The sequence below is a fragment of the Aquarana catesbeiana genome, linkage group LG04 (genome assembly GCF_042186555.1).
Source record: "Aquarana catesbeiana isolate 2022-GZ linkage group LG04, ASM4218655v1, whole genome shotgun sequence".
Lineage (NCBI taxonomy): Eukaryota > Metazoa > Chordata > Amphibia > Anura > Ranidae > Aquarana > Aquarana catesbeiana.
Window position 1 is genome coordinate 493,812,127 of NC_133327.1, and position 18,697 is coordinate 493,830,823.

Below are 18,697 nucleotides of genomic sequence, written 5' to 3' on the forward strand. Positions count from 1 at the left end.
TGCCTGTGTGAAGAAAGAGTCTGTCAGCTTGGGGACTTGTTGAGTTTTGAAGTGTGTTTCCTGTAAAAACACAAAACGAGGTTTACCTTTTTTGAGTTCCTTTAAGAGGGTCTTGCGCTTTTCAGGAATATTCAGGCCCTTCGTGTTGTGAGAGATCACTGTAGGCTCATGTCCCAGGGATGAGTACGCCATCTTGAGGGCCCAGAGAGAGCTGTCGAGGCAATAACTGGAGAGAGAACTGAAGTTTCCAATATATTATACTTTACCCTTTAAAAAGTATAGGTAAGAAGAAATAAGGAAGAGAAAGCGTAGAATGAGTACCTTGAAAGTAAGAGTACTTAAAAAGTAAGAGAGAGATAATGTGATCTCCTTGGAAACCCTATGGGGCCAAGGTAGAATATTAGTGCCTCCTGCCAGGAAAATCCTCCCCTGTCAAGGGGCACTTTGTCGGAGCGCGATTGGCAGCCGCCCAATCACTTTGGTTAATCCAACTAATCAAATTAGATTAAATCAAATATATAACACTCAATTTGTGAGCAAAAACCGGCAGCAGCCATAATCAACATATTGTAAACAGTATTGGTCAACCATGCACCCTAATTGCAACAAGGAAGGTACTTACTACAACCCCTGATCTCTTTAACTCAGTTAATTTTACATGTAGAAATGTCGATGAATTATTTGGCCGTACCTCTGTTCTCCTGAGAGACTTCAAGGCCCCCCTCCAAGCAGGGGTATCATCTTGTTGTCTGCCCTTTAGAGGTATTTTTAAATTGTATCAATAATTTGCAGTTTTACTTTGCTTTGTGTTTTTTTTTTTTTTTTTTTTTTTTTAATTTTAAAGTTATTTCTTTCATCGACATTTCCATAGTCAATGCTTGCTGAAGTGCAATAACAACAGTCGTGCTTTATGAACCACATACTCCTGCTAGTATCATCTACTCTGTTATATTTGCTCTGCAGCAGTATTCTATCTATAAAGTTGGCCTAAGCCCTCATGGGGGGTAATAGCTACAGTCCCCGTAAGCATAAACTCCATCTAAAACTTCTGAACTATAAGAACTGGCCTTTTGTGTGTTGTTGATTCTTGATGTGTAGTTCCGTTCGACCAGATAAGACAAATCTAGCCGAAGTGTCTATGGTTGTTGGCATCAAAAAACTTTGGGGTCACCAATCATGGTATTATTTCAGGAAAGTTGCTCATCTTCCACCACTTAAGGTGTGATTGTCTGTGGACCTTTTCAGGCTTCTTCAAAGCCCCTGGAAGCTTGAGGTCTGTTATTAGGGGTTCCAGCCTGTGACCCTCCAGGGCGTGCTGATTTCATCTTCTTGGAGAGGCGTTTGTCGGGTGATGAGAAGGGGGATCTTTCCAATGGAGGTAGCATAAATTCTTGATACCACTCTGGTAGTTCAACCAGTTCCAGATGTAATGCTTGGCAAAAATCTGGGAGATCTTCTGGCGATCGCAAAGTATGCTGTCTTCCATTGTGGTTCACCAGGAGTGCGAGCGGGAATCGCCATGAGTAGCGGAGATCCTTTTCTCTCAGCTTGTCAAGTAACGGTCTGAGAGCCCTACGGTTCTTTAGTGTGATCTGAGACAGATCGTGAAAGAGCATGATGGTTTCTCCATTGAAGACTATCTGGTCGTTCCTGCGTGCTTTACGCATGACGTCTTCTTTTAAAGCAAAACTCTGCAAGCAGCATATGATGTCACGTGGTGGCATATTGTCAGGGCCTCTTGCTCTGAGTGCTCTGTGAGCTCTTACAAATTCAATGTCTGTCTCCTCTGGTCTTTCTAGCAGGCTGTTAAAAACCCTCTGTAAAGCTGGGGTTATTTGATCAGCCTCCACAGTCTCTGGGATCCCCCTCACCCTAATATTATTTCTTCTGCCCCTATTATCTAAGTCCTCGAGGTGTTTGTTAATCTCTATAAGTTGTTGGGACTGTGTATGAGTAACTCTGTCCAGGCGATGAAGAGCTTTATCCCTGAATTTGCCTGCGTGTTCTACCGTAGCCATCTTGTCTGTGAGAATCAACATGCTGGATTTTAGATCCGTTATCGCCGCCGAAAAGGTGGCTTTTATGTCAGCTGCAAAGCCTGACATGCCGGCATATGTCAGGGGGAGGTCGGGGTGAGGGGTAATCCTACCGTTCTCCTCAGCCGCAGATTGAGAGTCCTCACTGAAGTCATCCTCCGTTACATGCGGCGGCGCCATCTTGGCTCCTATCAGGCCTTCTCGTGCTGGCGGAGGGTTCCGGAACCAATCCTCAATGTTCCTTCCCTGGTAAGCTGCCGATGTGCGGCGGGATCTTGTGCGGGGTGTCCCTGTGTTCCTTCTGCTCATTATTGAGTGCTTTGGGTGCAAGGTAACGGGCTAAGGCTGCCTGGAAGCCGGAGCTCTTGTATTAAGCGTCCATCGCTGTTGCGCGCCAAGCCACGCCCCCCAGAGCAGATGTTCTAGTAGTTCCATGGAACCAGTTCTCTCTGGTTTATGATTTCCCCCCGATCCCTTTCCTTCCACATTTGTTGCGCAGGATTCAGAGAAAGGGGGTTCCATTCATCCTGGTGGCACCAACCTGGCTCAGGAGGCCCTGGTTCCCAGAGATCATGAGATTGGCAATAGACGGGCCATGGACGCTTCCGCGCCCCCCCGATCTACTGTCTCAAGGTCCTATATTCCACCCCAATTTATAGTCTCCAAATTTGACGGCATGGTTATTAAAACCAGGGTGTTAAAGGATTGTGGCATCTCGGTACCGGTGGTGTCTACCCTAGTAAATACCAGAAAACCGTCACTAGGAAAATCTATTATATGGTCTGGAAGACTTATATTGCTTGGTGTGAAGACAGAAAATGGCATGCTCTGAAATACGTGATTGGATGAATTCTCTCTTTTCTACAGTCGGCTGTGGAAATTAGATTGGCTTTGAGTACAATCAGGGGTCAGATTTCGGCCTTGTTAGTATTCTTCCAAAGGCCCTTAGCCTCTCATTCACTGATCTGAACCTTTATGCAGGGGGTAACTTGTTTGCTTCCCCCCATTAGGTCACCTATGTGTCCTTGGGACTTAAACCTGGTACTGTCTTTGTTACGGAAGCAACCGTTTTAGCCTTTCAAGTAAATTCCATTAGTCTTGCTGTCACTCAAGCTTTCGTGCAGGGAACCATACTTGATCCTTCACCATGACAGGGTCGTGTTACGACCTGTTCCATCCTTTTTGCCAAAAGTCGTGTTGGCCTTTCATTTGCATCAGGACATTTTTGCCTTCTTTTTTCTCTCCGCCTCGTTCGGTGGAAGAGAAATGACAGCACTTTTGGAATTAGTGCGAGCAGTCAGAGTTTATTTGTCTAGATCTGCGGAGATCCGAGGATCAGACTCCTTTTAGTTTTTACCAGAAGGACCCAAGAAAGGGCAGGCAGCTTCCAAAGCTTCCACTGCCAATTGGGTCCACCAGGTCATTCAGGCCTATGGTCTGAAATGTAGGGCTCCTTCCTTTAGGGTGAGAGCTCATTCTACCAGGAATATAGGCACCTCATGGGCTTTTCACCATCAGTTATCTGTGGCTCAGATTTGTAAGGCTGCTACCTGGTCTTGTTCATACGTTCACAAAATTTTATCAATTGGATGTTCGAGCAGCCGAGGATTCAGCTTTCAGCCACAATGTACTGCGGGCTGCCGCATAGGTCTGATGGCTATTTTGACAGGATGTCTCCCTCTCCTCAAGGCTATTGCTCTGGGATGTCCCAGTAAGTAAGGAATAATAGCCTCACTCTGTGTCCTGTGATGTAGTCAATGAAAATGATTTTACAGGTAAGTATGACAAAAAAATCCTATTTAGCACGGATCACTGTAATAATCTCACAGGTCCACAAAAAGTGTCACTTGGGGTCAAATGTGTCCACTGCAATGTCGCAGTACCACTAAAAATTGCAGATCGCCGCCATTACTAGTAAAAACAATAAAATACAAAAATAAGTCCATAAACTTATCCTATAGTTTGTAGACACTATAACTTTTCCCCAAACCAATTCCTCAAATCAATTTTTTTGTTTATAGCGCAAAAAATAAAAACCGCAGAGGTGATCAAATACCACTAAAAAAAAAAAAAACTCTATTTGTGGGAAAAAAAGACATCAATTTTGTTTGGGTACATCGTCGCACGACCACGCAATTGTCAGTTAAAGCAATACAGTGCTGTAAAGCAAAAAATGGCCTGGTAATTAAGGGGGTAAATCTTTCCCAGGCTGAAGTAGTTAAACCTCTGCTATTGTGTTTTTTTTTTTTTTTTTAATTGGTATATGTAAAAAAAAAAAAACACAACATGACAAGACAATATGAATGGGTACAAATAGGCCATGAAGAACAGTCATCAACAAAACAAAATTAGAAAACCAAAAAACAAAAGTGTACCGAAGACTGCACCACAAAACTACCATTGAAATGAAAGGTGTTAGACCTCATTAAATCCCATATACATACACCTTAAAATAACGGCTAGCGAAAAGATTTCAGGTGTAGTACAAAATTCAGAACCTGTAGAACATAGACTCCGAGCAGTCATACCCATGGTATAAACAAATGGCAGAAAACATTTTGAAACATTTTTAATGGGAAGAGAGACACCCTAGGGTGTCTGAGGGGGAAGGGAAGATGTGAAAAGAGAGGAGAGAGAAAAAAAAAAGGTATGTAGAGGAAGAAGCCGAATAAGTGGGTGAATGGAAAGGGGCAGGGGTGACAGATCCTCAAATCGAATACAATGCAGAAAATGCTTTCAGGTTTGGAAAACGATAAGTATTCATCTGAATAGTAAAACTAGTCACAGTAAATCGCGTGCTGTGCTCCTCTATTTTGTCTCTAAGGGCGGCAGTCAAATGCTCCATTTGTTGGATATCCTTCACTCTTACATGGTTTTATTTAAGATCCATATTAATGTATATGAAATTAGTATTAACAAGCAATGCTGATGTGAACAAGCCAGAGGGATGTGTTAAACCTATATTTTTTAACATGTTTATTTATAATGGGTACTTGTATGGCACCGTCTATTTACGCAGCACTTCACATATACTGTATTTATCGGTGTATAACACGCACTTTTTTCCCCTTAAAACAGGGGGAAATCGTGGGTGCGTGTTATACGCCGATCCCCGCTCATCTCCGCTGATTGTGAGGGGAGAGGAGCGATCGCCGCCGATATAGACAAAGCCGAGTATACTCGGCTAGGCTCGGCTCTGCTCACAGTCACACCCAGTCCTGCCATTGGACCTGTGTTATGTCTATAATAGGGGCGGGACTGGGCGGGACTGCGAGAGGAGTCGAGCCTAGCTGAGTACACTCGGCTTTGTGTATGTTGGCGGTGCTCGCTCTTCTCTCGCAATCAGTGGAGATCAGCGCCAATTTCAAATAATCAGCCTGCAATGAGGCTGGGCAAGGCTGCAATGACACAAGGCTACAAAGACACTGGGCAAGGCTACAAAGACACTGGGCAAGGCTACAATGACACAAGGCTGCAAAGACACTGGGCATGGCTGCAATGACACAAGGCTGCAAAGACACTGGGCAAGGCTGCACTGACACAGGGCTGCAAAGACACTGGGCAAGGCTGCAATGACACAAGGCTGCAAAGACACTGGGCAAGTCTGCAATGACACAAGGCTGCAAAGACACTGGGCAAGGCTGCAATGACGCAAGGCTGCAAAGACACTTGGAAAGGCTGCAGATGGACACTGGGCAAGGCTGCAACGATGGACAAGGCTGCAGATGGACACTGATGAGGCTGCATTGATGGGCATTTAAATGTAAGTTTTTTTTCCTTAAACTTCCCTCCTAAAAGTTTTTTTCCTTACAGTCTAAGGTCCCTAACTCACATTCATAGATACACATACTGGGGTTAATTTAGACAGGAGCCAATTAACCTACCAGCATGTCTTTAGAGTGTGGGAGCAAACCAGCTAGTGCCATGGTTGGGATTCGAACCGAAAACCCTAGTGCTGCCAGGCGGAAGTGCTAACAACTGTGCTGCCCGTTAATGCAACATATACTGTAGAAATGGAAATACACAGTTAAAGAAAAGCACCTGCACTATAGTGCACCACAACAGATAGATGTGAATGCTCCATGCATTTTGGTGTGTGCTGCATTGCCAAAAATAGTGCAGATACATTTTTCATGCATTGAGGCTTGTTGGTTGCCCAAAATGCAACACGCAATTGTGCACAAGAAAAACGCACACAAAAAAGGTGTGCTAATATACACAGGAGCGTGTCAATGGGCATTTCATGATTTCCTAAAAAAATAAACAGTTGTATTAAAATTACAAATACTGTATGTAACTGGACTATTTTTCTGATGATGAATGCTGTATGCAGTATATACTTTTTTATACTTTTATACATGTTAGTGAACATTTGTCACAACATAAGTATGTAGTTCACATATGTGTTTGCCTTTGTCTAGATGGAAATTATGCTTAGCACAGTTCTTCATTCATTTGTACAAGCAAGTTATATAGTTGTAGGTAATTGCACAGAATAATATCTAAGTATTTAACAAACTATCAGTAATGAGGGTACATTTTCTTTCTTTTTGTTGTGCCAGTCCACTTAAAGATTTTAAGGACGTCGCTAAACTAGCTTCAGGAGCATTTGGCCGAGTGTTCAAAGCAAAGAAAATTCTGGATGACATGGACTATGCTGTGAAAGAAATACCCGTGAGATCTAAGTAAGTATTATGTATAGACTAGAAATTAGCTTTAAATGAAATTTGATATGAGAGAAATATGAAGACTGGAAAGCGAAATACAAAGCTTTACAATATGCACCGTTTATCTCATTTACTATTTGTCAAATAAGACCTAAGCTCTATGTCTAAGCTTATTACTGCTGGGGACATTGACTTGTGTTATCTCACCTCCGATGATAATTGTGATTGATGGCATTTTTAGAGGTGTGGAACACCATTATTTCTCTAGTCATCTTCCAGGACATCACACCTGAGAGATGACTGGTCCACCTAACAGGAAACACAATCAATGCATGAGGTTAAAAGGCCCCTTCCTTCCCCCTGCACCTCAGAATTGGTGGCTGGGCAAAGACAGGCTCACATTAGGTCGTCCCTGTGCCCAGTGGAACCCAGTAAAGATCACTACCGCCACAAGTGCCTGGGGTTGGGGAGCTCACTTAGAGGACCTTCGAGCATAGGGTTCTTGAACCCCAACACAAGCAAGGGCCTCCTCCAACCACAGGGAGCTCCTGGCGGTGGCTCAAGCATTGAAGGCTTTCAGAGGCAGGATTCAAGGACTAGAAGTCAAAATCCTATCAGACAACGTGACAATCCCTCTTACCTGAACCGTCAAGGGGACAAGGTCCAGGAGACTCCTGGCTTTAGAACTTCTAGCTTGGGCCAAAGGAACCCTTCAGTCCATATCGGCGGTCCACATGAATGGGACCACCAATGTGGTGGCAGATTTTCTAAGCTGACGGCCCATCCGCCAGGGGGAATTGGAGTTAAACCAAGACGTGTTTCTTCAGATAAGTCAGCAGTTTGGAGTGCCAGAGATGGACCTTTTTACCCACAGAGGGAACAGGAAGGTGGAGCGATTTTTCTCTCTCACCAGAGAGTGGGGATCGGAGAGGGTTGAGGCTCTAGCACAGGACTGGGATTACTACCTAGCGCAGGCCTTTCCCCCATTAGCATTAATTCCTTGGGTCCTACAAAAGCTGGCCCACTCAGAGTGCAAATTGGTCCCGATAGCCCCATGTTGGCCAAAAGGACACGGTACAAGGACAAGCTAATGGTCTGTTTCCCCCTCCACAGGCAGGATCTCCTTCGACAGGGGCTGGTCCTTCACCCCGACCCGGGGTTCTTCAACTTGATGGCCTGGCTCTTGAGAGGGAGATACTTCAAGACAAGGAATGCTCTGAAAGAGTTATTGAGACCCTCCTAGGAAGCCAGAAGCCGGTGACTAGAAAGATCTACTCAAAGATCTGGAAGATTTTTTCACACTGGTGCCAGGATAGAAAAATCTCTGGGCCTTTGGTACCAGTGGTACTTGAATTTTTGCAGGTTGGGGTGGATCAGGGGATTGCCCTGAACACCCTAAAATTACAAATAGCAGAACTGTCTGTGTCTATGGACCAGAGGCTCATGCTGGAGCCTCTGATTAAAAGGTTTCTGTTAGGTAGGGGAGAGGTTGACCTCCGTTAAAATGAACAGATTCCAGCCACGGAATCTGACTCTGGTCCTGGAGGAGCTGACGAAAGCGCCTTTCGAACCAGCACTAGAAATTTCAGTTAAATTTTTTGACGCTTAAATTAGCCTTTTTACTGGAAATCACTTCAGCCAGAAGATTAAGTGACCTGCAGGCACTGTCAATTAAGGAGCCCTTTTTGTAGATATTGGAGGATAGAGTGGTTCTGAGGCAAGACCCACTGTATCTTCCCAAGGTCGCCTCCCAGTTTCATAGATCACAGGAGATTATTTTGCCCTCTTTTTGTGAAAACCCGAAAAATGAGAGAGAGAAAATTTAATTTGCTAGATGTCAGAAGGTGTTTACTGACATACCTAGATAGGGTGAAAGACTTCAGAAAGTCGAGTCATCTTTTAGTTCTATTTAGCGGCCCCAGAAAGGGAGGACAAGCATCTAGAACTACAGTGGCTAGGTGGATCAGACAGACTATAGGTGAAGCTTAGGAGCAAACAGGGTTCCCAATACCAGCAGCCCTCTAAGGCCATTGCACAAGATCTCTGGCTGCCACATGGACAGAAAGAGTCGGGTCCTCAATAGAACAGATTTGTCAGACAGCCACATGGGCGAAGGAGGACACCTTCCTAAAACATTATAGAGTGGAACTGCTATCGCCTCAGGATCTGACATTTGGAAAAAAGATCTTACAAGCGGTAGTCCCACCCTAAGGTAGGCCTTAAACTTTTTGTCCATCTTCTCAGGTGTACTGTCCTGGAAGATAACTAGAGAATATTACCAGTTACACTTACCGGTAACTGCTTTTCTAGGAAATCTGCCAGGGTGGCAGGCCTACTTCCCACCCCTGGTTTGATGTTATTACTATTATTATTATTTAAGGTACTTTTATATAGCGCCGTCAATTTACGCAGTGCTTTACATATACATTTACATATACATTCACATCAGTCCCTACCCTCAAGGAGCTTACAATCTAAGGTCCCTAACTCACATTCATATACTATGGCCATTTTAGACAGAAGCTAATTAACCTACCAGCATGTCTTTGGAGTGTGGGAGGAAACCGGAGTACCCGGAGGAAACCCACGCAGTCACAGGGAGAACATGCAAACTCCAGGCAGGTATTTTCGTGGTTGGGATTCGAACCAGCGACCCTTTTTACTGCTAGGCGAGAGTGCTTCCCACTACACCACTGTGCCGCCCCCTAAGGGAAAAGTTTCCCTCTTGCACCAGGATAACCTATTACTTTGGCAGAACTGAGGTGCAGGGGGAAGGGTGGGGCCCTTTAACCTCATTGATTGTGTTTCCTTTCAGGTGGACCAGTCATCTCTTGGGTGTGCCGTCCTGAAAGATTTCCTAGAAAAGCAGTTACCGGTAAGTGTAACTGGTAATTTTCTCTGATTTTATTTTTTCTCTTATGTTGTTTTTACCTAGGCCGTGCAGCTGCACTGATTTTGTTTTGTAAAATTATAAAAAAAAGAAAAATATGAAGACTGCTACTGCTGACTTCTTCTTCGCAAAAAGTCTAATTCCCTGGCTGTCATCATGCTGATGCTTTGGCTTTAATATTTTTATGTGTAGTGGATGAGGCAGTCCTTTTTTATTTTTTATTTACTAGCTCTATACTTTTTTTGGTTTGTCTTCAATATATGTTTGGCCCAGAACAAGTATAGACAAAATTCTGACTTTTTTCCATCTTTCATTTCCTGCATATGTATCAGTAACTCAGAAATATTCAGAATATAGTATAGCAACTAGTAGTTTCAGAAAGCCAACAATGGCAACCTATTAATTTGTCTGATTTATGTGTGTTCCTTAAAGTGATATTAGAGGCTGTTTTTTTTTGTGTTAAAAAGAGGCGATACTCACCTGCTCTGTGCAACCTTATTAAATAGAGTGGTCCCTTACCTCCTCTCCGACAGTCCCCTGCCAGGGCTGACCGCTCCTCCCTCCTCTGGGTGTGTCTCCTTGGCAAGCTGGACATTGTAATGCACTGCACATTTTTGCGTATGTAACCATGAATTGCATTTTTCAATTTGAGTTTTGTTACATATTTTGGAGATAATCATTTAATAGTTTTTACATCTTATGAGGATTTAGGGGATTTAAATGGTATGATCTCTGAGTTTGTTCCTAGGTCATCATACAGTACCTTCTACTGCCACTCTTTTGTATGGATTTTTGTATTACGGAGAATAAAAAGGTGGTAGGATGACTTATTCCAGCATGTTATTATAGAAACCAGTTTTAAATCGTATATCTCTTTTGCATATAGTGGGCTTCAATGATTTTATTTACTTTGAAGATGTTCCCTAGTATTTCTTTTCATGATATGTTTTATATTGTGTTTTTAGGCGTAGAAGATATGAAGACGAAGTAAAGGCTTTAGCTCGTCTTGAACATCCAAATATTGTGCGCTACTTCAATGCTTGGTGGGCAGACAGCCCTGTCTCCATCCCAGACAGCAGTGAAAATAGTAGTAGCTCAAGGTACCTATTTTTTTATATTTAGATTTACTTAAAGTGGTCATCTCTGGATGACCTCCTCCTGCAAGCAGAGTCCTCTTCTGGCTTGATGGATGATGTGGAGGTCACTATACAGACCCCGAAGGAGTTCAGTTGGCTTCTGAACTACCAGAAGTCTGCTCTGATTCCATCCCGGAAATTGGATTATCTGGGTCTGACTCTGGATTCAACTCTGACCAGGGTGTTCCTTCCTCTGGACAAACTCCAGAAGTTGCATGCTGTGGTTCATCTATTGCTGTCCAGCAGGTAGTCCTCCCTCCGGACTTGCATGTGGGTGTTGGACCTGATGGTTTTTACCTTCGAGGTGGTCCCGTTTGCACAGTTCCATACGAGGTCCCCCCTAAGGGAGATCCTGGTAAAATGGGACAAGTGTCCAAAGTCTCTGGGCAATCAGATCCAGCTGAACTGAGAAACCAGGGCTTCCCTGGTCTAGTGGCTTCGCTCTCCAGCTCTTCGGCAGGGCAAATCTTTTCTCCACTTTTATTGGACAGTGCTCACTACGGATGCCAGTCTGTCTGTGTAGGGAGGTGTTCTGGGACTGTGCTCCGCTCAGGGTTGTTGGACGCTGGAGGAATCCAGGCTACCGATCAATGTCTTAGAACTTCGGGCGATCAGGCTCGGACAATGCCAGGGCAGAACAAAAGTGTGTCAGCGGCTCTGGCAGTAGCCGGCATTCCCCGGTGGGCAGACTACTCCGTTCCGTTCCTCTCCGCCGTGCACGTTGCAGGAGTGGAAAACTGGCAGATGGACTATCTCAGTCGGCAGGCATTAGACCAAGGGGAGTGATCCCTTCATCCGTACGTGTTTCATCTGATATGTCTGCGGTGGGGCACCCCTAAGGGGCATCTGTTGGCGTCTCGGCTCAACAGAAAGGAACCGAGGTTTGTGGGATCCTCTGGGAGACGCCACAATGCACACTTTCACTAAATTCTACAAAGTGGTTGTGCTGGCATCTGTGGATGCTTCTTTTGGCCGCAAGGTTTTGCAGGCTGCTGTTTAGAGGGTCCTTTTCCCTCCTTGGGGGTGTATTGTTCAGGTTGGGCTCCAGTAGTTTTTTGTTGAGCTCCTGTTACCCGGTTGGCTCCTGTGTTTAGCCTTGGGATTTTTTGATTGTCCCTCCCCTCATGTTTGGCACTGCTATGCTTCTTCTGCTGCTTCTGAATATGGAGCGCTGTGTAAGTCAATGAACGAAAGAGAAAATAGGATTTTTGTACTTACCGTAAAATCCATTTTTCTGAGTTCATTGACGGACACAGCACCCACCCCTCTATGGAGTTTTAATACTTCTGACACTGTTACTTAACTAAGTGAAATTAAAGGTGAAACCATTAAGCTGCGCACCCTGGATACAATAATTATAAATATAACCAATCAAATAAATCAATCTGGAGCAGCTCGTAGTATAACTAAAGGTCAAGAATAATGAAATAAAAATGAATAATTAATTTCATACCATGCTCTAATGTGTATAAGCCATAAAAACAAGAATAATAATGCAATCAAATAGTGTTCAAATATAAATGTAAATTTTCAATAATAAAGTCCATAAGCCACCACCAACGATTCTTCGATCAAGTGCACAGTGATGAATACATTCAGTGACAGGAAATAGAAAGTGCCGTCTTCCACCAGTTTTAGGCAAACATCCTGCTTACCAGATTGATCAGACACCCATGACAGGTGTCAGTTAAGCAGAAAGGTAAATCAAGATGTATCCACCAATGCACACGCCTTTCACCAGCGATGTAACCAGACAGGATTCATAAATAAAGGAAAAAAGAAGGACTACTCCATAGCGTAACTTGTAGCTATGTAGTTGTAAAAATTCATTCCAGTAAAAAAGCACATAAAATGGAGCCGGCACACCAAGCTGCGTTCCACCTGCGCTCCGACACGATGGCGGAAGTGACGTATCACGTATTGTGTAACCCGACGCGTTTTGTCAGAACGACTGACTTCATCAGTGGTCGTGTGATCGGATCCGTCACTTCTTCCACCACAATTTATACAGTCATAGTAAATTGGATATCCACTCCACTCCAATATCTCTAAATATGGAGTCGAAAATTTGCATAATTTGCCTAAACATTAATGGTGTTTCTTTATCGTACATCACAGGACACAGAGCAGCCATAATAACTAACCAGGTTATATGCCACCTATAGGTGAATGGACAATGGCAGACCAAAAAGACAGGAAGTCCTCCCCTATATAACCCCTCCTACACAGGAAGTACCTCAGTTTTTTCACCAGTGTCTTGTATGGTGATGGTTATGGTTGGAGAAGCTCTCCATGATCTAGATAAGAGAATGGTCCTGGAACAGATCCTGGAGGATTTAAAGGGCTATATAATCTGATCCATCCGGATGGTGATACACTAGCTGGATGGTACCCAAACCTCGTTTACACAAGATTACAAGGTATTGCCTGTAATGTGACCCTTTGGGCACTGGACCCTGGGATCCGGACCCTTGGTAAGAAAAAACCCCAAAGGAGATCCATTAGGGTGCTTTACAGGTCCAAGGGAATGGCCCCATATTCAAGGGGACCCGGTCCTTGAAGGTCCAAGAGACAGAACTCACCGTGCTAGCGCCCCCGCCCCTGTACACCTAGTTCCTATTCCGGCCCCTTCGGTGGCCCTTTCCCATCGCTATTTATGCAGGCATAGGGGGCGTGTGTGGGAACGGCGTGACAAGCCTGCACGATGGACGTGCACGTAGGAGGGACAGGGATAAGTGGACAGGACGGTACGGGCGTGCATGTGGCAAACGTGCATGCTGGATATGCGCAGTAGGGGCGGAAGCGGCCATATTCGGAGCTGTTCCAATCCTAGGCTTCTGTAAGCAGGCTTGAAGGGACACAAAGCGGCATCAGCTGGGCATGTGAGTCACTGTTGGTGGATGGACCAGGGCACTGCAGGTCCTGTAAGAGCTGTGTACTGCAAGGACTAAGTGTAGTATTTTGCAGGACGGTTGAAGTGCATAAAGTGGGGTTTTATTAACTCGTTTTGTCACAGGCATGTCTTCCCAGAAGAGGAGTGAGGGAGGCACAGCAGGAAGGGGTGCAAATGCACCACCATCGATATTGAAGGATGCTAGCCTTACATCTGCTGTGTTTAACTCTCCCGAAAGACCTGAGGCAACTGGCCAGTCTGAGCCATTACGGTTGTCGGGCACTGTAGCAACTGCTAATGCTTCTGCCTCAACCTACGTCACGAGCCCCCACCTGCATTCGAACAGGATTGGGCAGAAGAGGTGGAAGAAGTGGCAGTAAATGACTGGGAAGGTGGTCAGGCCACAGACTCTACTTCTAAGGAGTCAGGTTCTGAAATACCATTTTCAGCCTCTCGAACCCAGAGACTGCTAATTCAGTCCCTCACGGAGATGGTCTGATCAGGATTTAAATTGCCGCCTGTAGAGATCCCTGAGGTTGCCTTTTCTTTAGGATCTCTACGGCCTCCACAGAGTTCGCAGGCGTTTCCCTTGCATCCGTTGCTAGAGCAGATTGTGTATGCTGAATGGGATCACCCTGATAAACTTTTTTTTCCTCCTAAAAAGGTTTTCACTTTTGTATCCTATGGAGGAAAAGTTTATAAAGAAATTGAGTATGCCATCTGTGGATGCTGCCATTTCCTCTGTGAATAAAAGTCTTACCTGTCCCGTAGATAATGCCCAGGTGTTTAACCACATGCCGACCGGGCCATAGCCGAAAGATGGCTACAGCGCGGCCGGCGTCCACGTCCTCCCAGAATCTGGCTCACGTCCGCCCCCTGGGGCGCGCACCTGGGAACATCTGTGACCGGACCCGGCGCATCATGGATCACGGGAAATGGCCACAGCCAGCGGAGTGACGCATGACGGAGTGATCACGTCTAAACAAACCGGCGTCACGTCCGGTTCCTGTCTCCCCTCACCGTACCTATTGGTACAGTGCGAGGGGAGAGATCAAGTGCTGCAGCGCTGTGGGCTGGATGTGTAGTGCCCACAATGCTGTTTTGTGCCCAATCTAGCCATCCATCCATCCCATCCATACACACAGAAGTACTCATCCATGCTCAGAAGTACTTGTTCATCCATACACATCCATGCTCAGAAGTACTCATCCATCCCATCCATACTTATCAATGCTCAGAAGTACTCATCCATCCATACTCATCCATGCTCAGAAGTACTCATCCATCCATCCCATCCATACTTATCAATGCTCAGAAGTACTCATCCATCCATACTCATCCATGCTCAGAAGTACTCATCCATCCATCCCATCCATACTCATCTATGCTCAGAAGTACTCATCCATCCATCCTATCCATACTCATCCATGCTCAGAAGTACTCATCCATCTATACTCCTCCATGCTCAGAAGCACTCATCCATCCATTCCATCCATACTCATCCATGCTCAGAAATACTCATCCATCCATCCCATCCCTACTGATCCATGCTCAGCAATACTCATCCATCCATACTCAGCAATACTCATCCATCCATCCATGCATCCATCCATCCTCAGCAATACTCATCCATTCATCCATGCTCAGCCACCTATACTCAGCCATACTCAGCAATACTCATCCATCCATCCATACTCAGCCATACCCACCCAGCCATACTCAGCCATACTCAGCCATACTTAGCCATACCCACCCAGCCATACTCAGCCATACCCACCCAGCCATACTCAGCCATACCCACCCAGCCATACTCGGCCATACCCACCCAGCCATACTCAGCCATACCCACCCAGCCATACTCGGCCATACCCAGCCATCCCATCCATACTCAGCCATGCCCAGCCATCCACATTAATGGCTCAACCATGCTTAGCCATCCCCATCCACAGCTTATGCATGCCACATCAGTTCACATCCATGCCACTACAGTGCCTCAAAGTGTAATAGGTAGTCAAATTAGATTTGACATTTATGCCCCTAGAACACCTGATGGCGCTCCCTGCATGTTGGGCCTCTGTATGTGGCCAGGCTGTGTAAAAGTCTCGAACGTGTGGTATCGCCGTACTCAGGAGGAGTAGGAGAATCTATTTTGTGGTGAATTTTTTGCTATATACATGCTATGTGTTAGAAATATTGTATATATGGACAACTTTGTGTAAAAAAAAAAGGGTTTTCATTTTCTTTCCACATTTCCAAAAACTCGTAGAAAAAAATTACATGTTCAAAAGACTGGATATGCCTCATAGATTATACTTTGGGTTGTATTCTTTCCAAAATTGGGTCATTTTTGGGGAATTTCCATTGTCCTGGTGCTCCAGGACCTTCAAAAGTGTAATGCCCTGTACACACGATAGGATTTTCCGATGGAAAATGTGTGATAGGACCTTGTTGTCGGAAATTCCGACCGTGTGTAGGCTCCATCACACATTTTCCATAGGAATTTCCGACACACAAAGTTTGAGAGCTTGCTATAAAATTTTCCGACAACGAAATCCGTTGTCGGAAATTCCGATCGTGTGTACACAAATCCGACGCACAAAGTACCACACATGCTCAGAATAAATTAAGAAATGAACGCTATTGGCTACTGCCCCGTTTATAGTCCCGACGTACGTGTTTTACGTCACCGCGTTCAGAACGATCGGATTTTCCGACAACTTTGTGTGACCGTGTGTATGCAGGACAAGTTTGAGCCAACATCCGTCAGAAAAAATCCATGGATTTTGTTGTCGGAATGTCCGATCAATGTCCGACCGTTTGTACAGGGCATAAGAGGTAGTCAAGAAATTAGATGTGTAATTTATGCCCCTAGAACACCTGATGGTGCTCCCTGCATGTTGGGCCTCTGTATGTGGTCACGCTGTGTAATAGTCTCACACATATGGTATTGCCATACTCGGGAAGAGTAGCAGAATGTGTTTTGGGGTGTAACTTGCGGTATGCATATGCTGTGTGTGAGAAATAACCTGATAATATGACACTTTTGTGAAAAAAAGAAAAAAAAAATCTTGATTTTGCAAAGAATTGTGGCAAAAAATTACAACTTCAAAAAACTCACCATGCCTCTTTCTAAATACCTTGGAACGTCTAATTTCCAAAAAGGGGTCATTTGGGGGGTATTTATGCTGTCGTGACTTGTTAGGGTTTCAAGAAATGAGATAGGCCATCAGTACTTCAGGTGTGATCAATTTTCAGTGATTGACACCATAGTTTGTAGACTATGACTTTCACACAGACCAAATAATACACACTGATTTGGATTACTTTTACCAAAGATATGTAGCAGTATAAAATTTGGCCAAAATTTATGAAGAAAAATTCTTAATTTGCAAAATTTTATAACAGAAACAAAGAAAAATGTATTTTTTAATTTATAGCGCAAAAAATAAAAAACCCAGCGGTGATTAAATACCACCAAAAGAAAGCTCTATTTGTGTGAAAGAAAGGACAAACATTTCATATGGGTACAGTGTTGCATGACTGAGTAATTGTCATTCAAAGTGTGAGAGAGCTGAAAGCTGTAAATTGGTCTGGTTAGGAAGGGGGTTTAAGTGCCCAGTTGTCACGTGGTTAAAGATCCAGCAGATAAGAAATTGGAGTCTTTATTAAAGCCTACATTTGCTATTGCCGGGTCTGCTGCACAACCGGCAGTGGCAGCTATTGGCATCTGTCAGTCTTTAAAGGATCAAGTGAAGCGGATAACCAAGACTGTTCCCGATCAGGGGGTGTGTGCTGAGGAATGGGCAGAGTTACCTCATGCCTTATGTTTCGCAGTAGATGCTCTTAAGAATTCCATACAACAGGTGTCCCAGTTGACCCTGCTATCAGTACATATGCGCAGGATTCTTTGATAAAAAAACTGGTCTGCGAAATTACCCTGCAAAAGATTATTAGCTGTTTTCCCCTTTCACGGGGAGCGTCTATTTGGAGAAGATCTGGATAAATATATCCAGAAGATTTCAGGGGGTAAAAGTGCGCTTTTACCACTTAAGAAAAGGAGCAGACGACCTTCCTTTAAGGTGTCTAGTGCTTCAGTACCCAGCAATTTCAGGCAGTTTCGACGGCCTCAGCCACCTGGGTCTAGGGGAAAGCCTAAAGGCAGTCTAAAGCCAGTCCCAAGCCCTCCTTATGAAGGGGCGCCCCCACTCATGCGGGCGGGGGGAGGCTATTAGAGTTCTCAGATGCCTAGGAAGAAGTGATCCGAGACAGGTGGGTTATTTCTACGGTGTCTCAGGGGTACAAAATAGAATTCTGGAGGCTGCCCCTCTCTCGGTTCTTAAGGTCCAACGTCCCGATAGATCCATAACTCAGTGTATTTTTCTTGTTTGTTCTGTGCTGCAAGTGTGAGATCTTCAATCTTGTTGATCTCTTTCACTTTATGGAGCCAGCATCCAACAGTAGGGGGTTATGTGTTTTTCCACTTAAGAGGGATGCATGCTTTAGCTGCTTTTACTAAACATCGTAAGATAGATTTCTTATATTTTTTAGCTGGGATGGTCGTAACGTGCAATAAGAAGAAGGCTGGATCCTTGGTTATCTTGTACTCTGTGAATTTTTAAATAATGTTCCGTACTTCCCTCCAGTATTGTGCTATCCTTGGACAGGACCAGAAAATGTGTAGCATCGTACCTCCCTCCTCCTGGCATCTCCACCAGCAATCAGGCATTTCCGAATAAAATTTATGTAACAATTGTGGGGTATGGTACCACTGTGTCAGTATTTTGTAGTTGGTCTCCTGAATCTAGTGCAGATGGATGGCTTCAATGAGACTCTAATCATATTTTGCTTTTTACTAATTGTGAGCTTACAGTGCATCTCCCTTTCCCATTTCTCTATCCAGGGCAAGTGTGGTTGTTCCGGAGTGGTAATCAGTAGGCTATACATCTTTGAGAGTACTTGCGTCAACATCACATCATCCGAACAGTGCTCTTCAAATGTCGATAGTCGTTGACTGAACCTTTCTAGGGACTTTAGGGAGTGGAGAAAGTGGTGAAACTGCAAGGCGTTCCAGAACG

At 44.6% G+C, this 18,697-nt stretch overlaps 1 protein-coding gene across 3 annotated transcripts in view; it reads left to right on the forward strand.

Moving 5' to 3' along the window:
- LOC141140471 (interferon-induced, double-stranded RNA-activated protein kinase-like) overlaps positions 1–18,697 on the forward strand; it is a 303,555-nt gene that overhangs the window by 186,619 nt on the left and 98,239 nt on the right. For 2 of the 3 annotated variants that reach the window (XM_073627692.1, XM_073627693.1), the window contains 2 exons: positions 6,599–6,721; positions 10,559–10,693. In XM_073627692.1, the coding sequence (XP_073483793.1) occupies positions 6,599–6,721; positions 10,559–10,693 (258 nt within the window). The remainder of the gene's footprint in view (positions 1–6,598; positions 6,722–10,558; positions 10,694–18,697) is intronic. The other variant, XM_073627694.1, reaches the window with a different exon arrangement.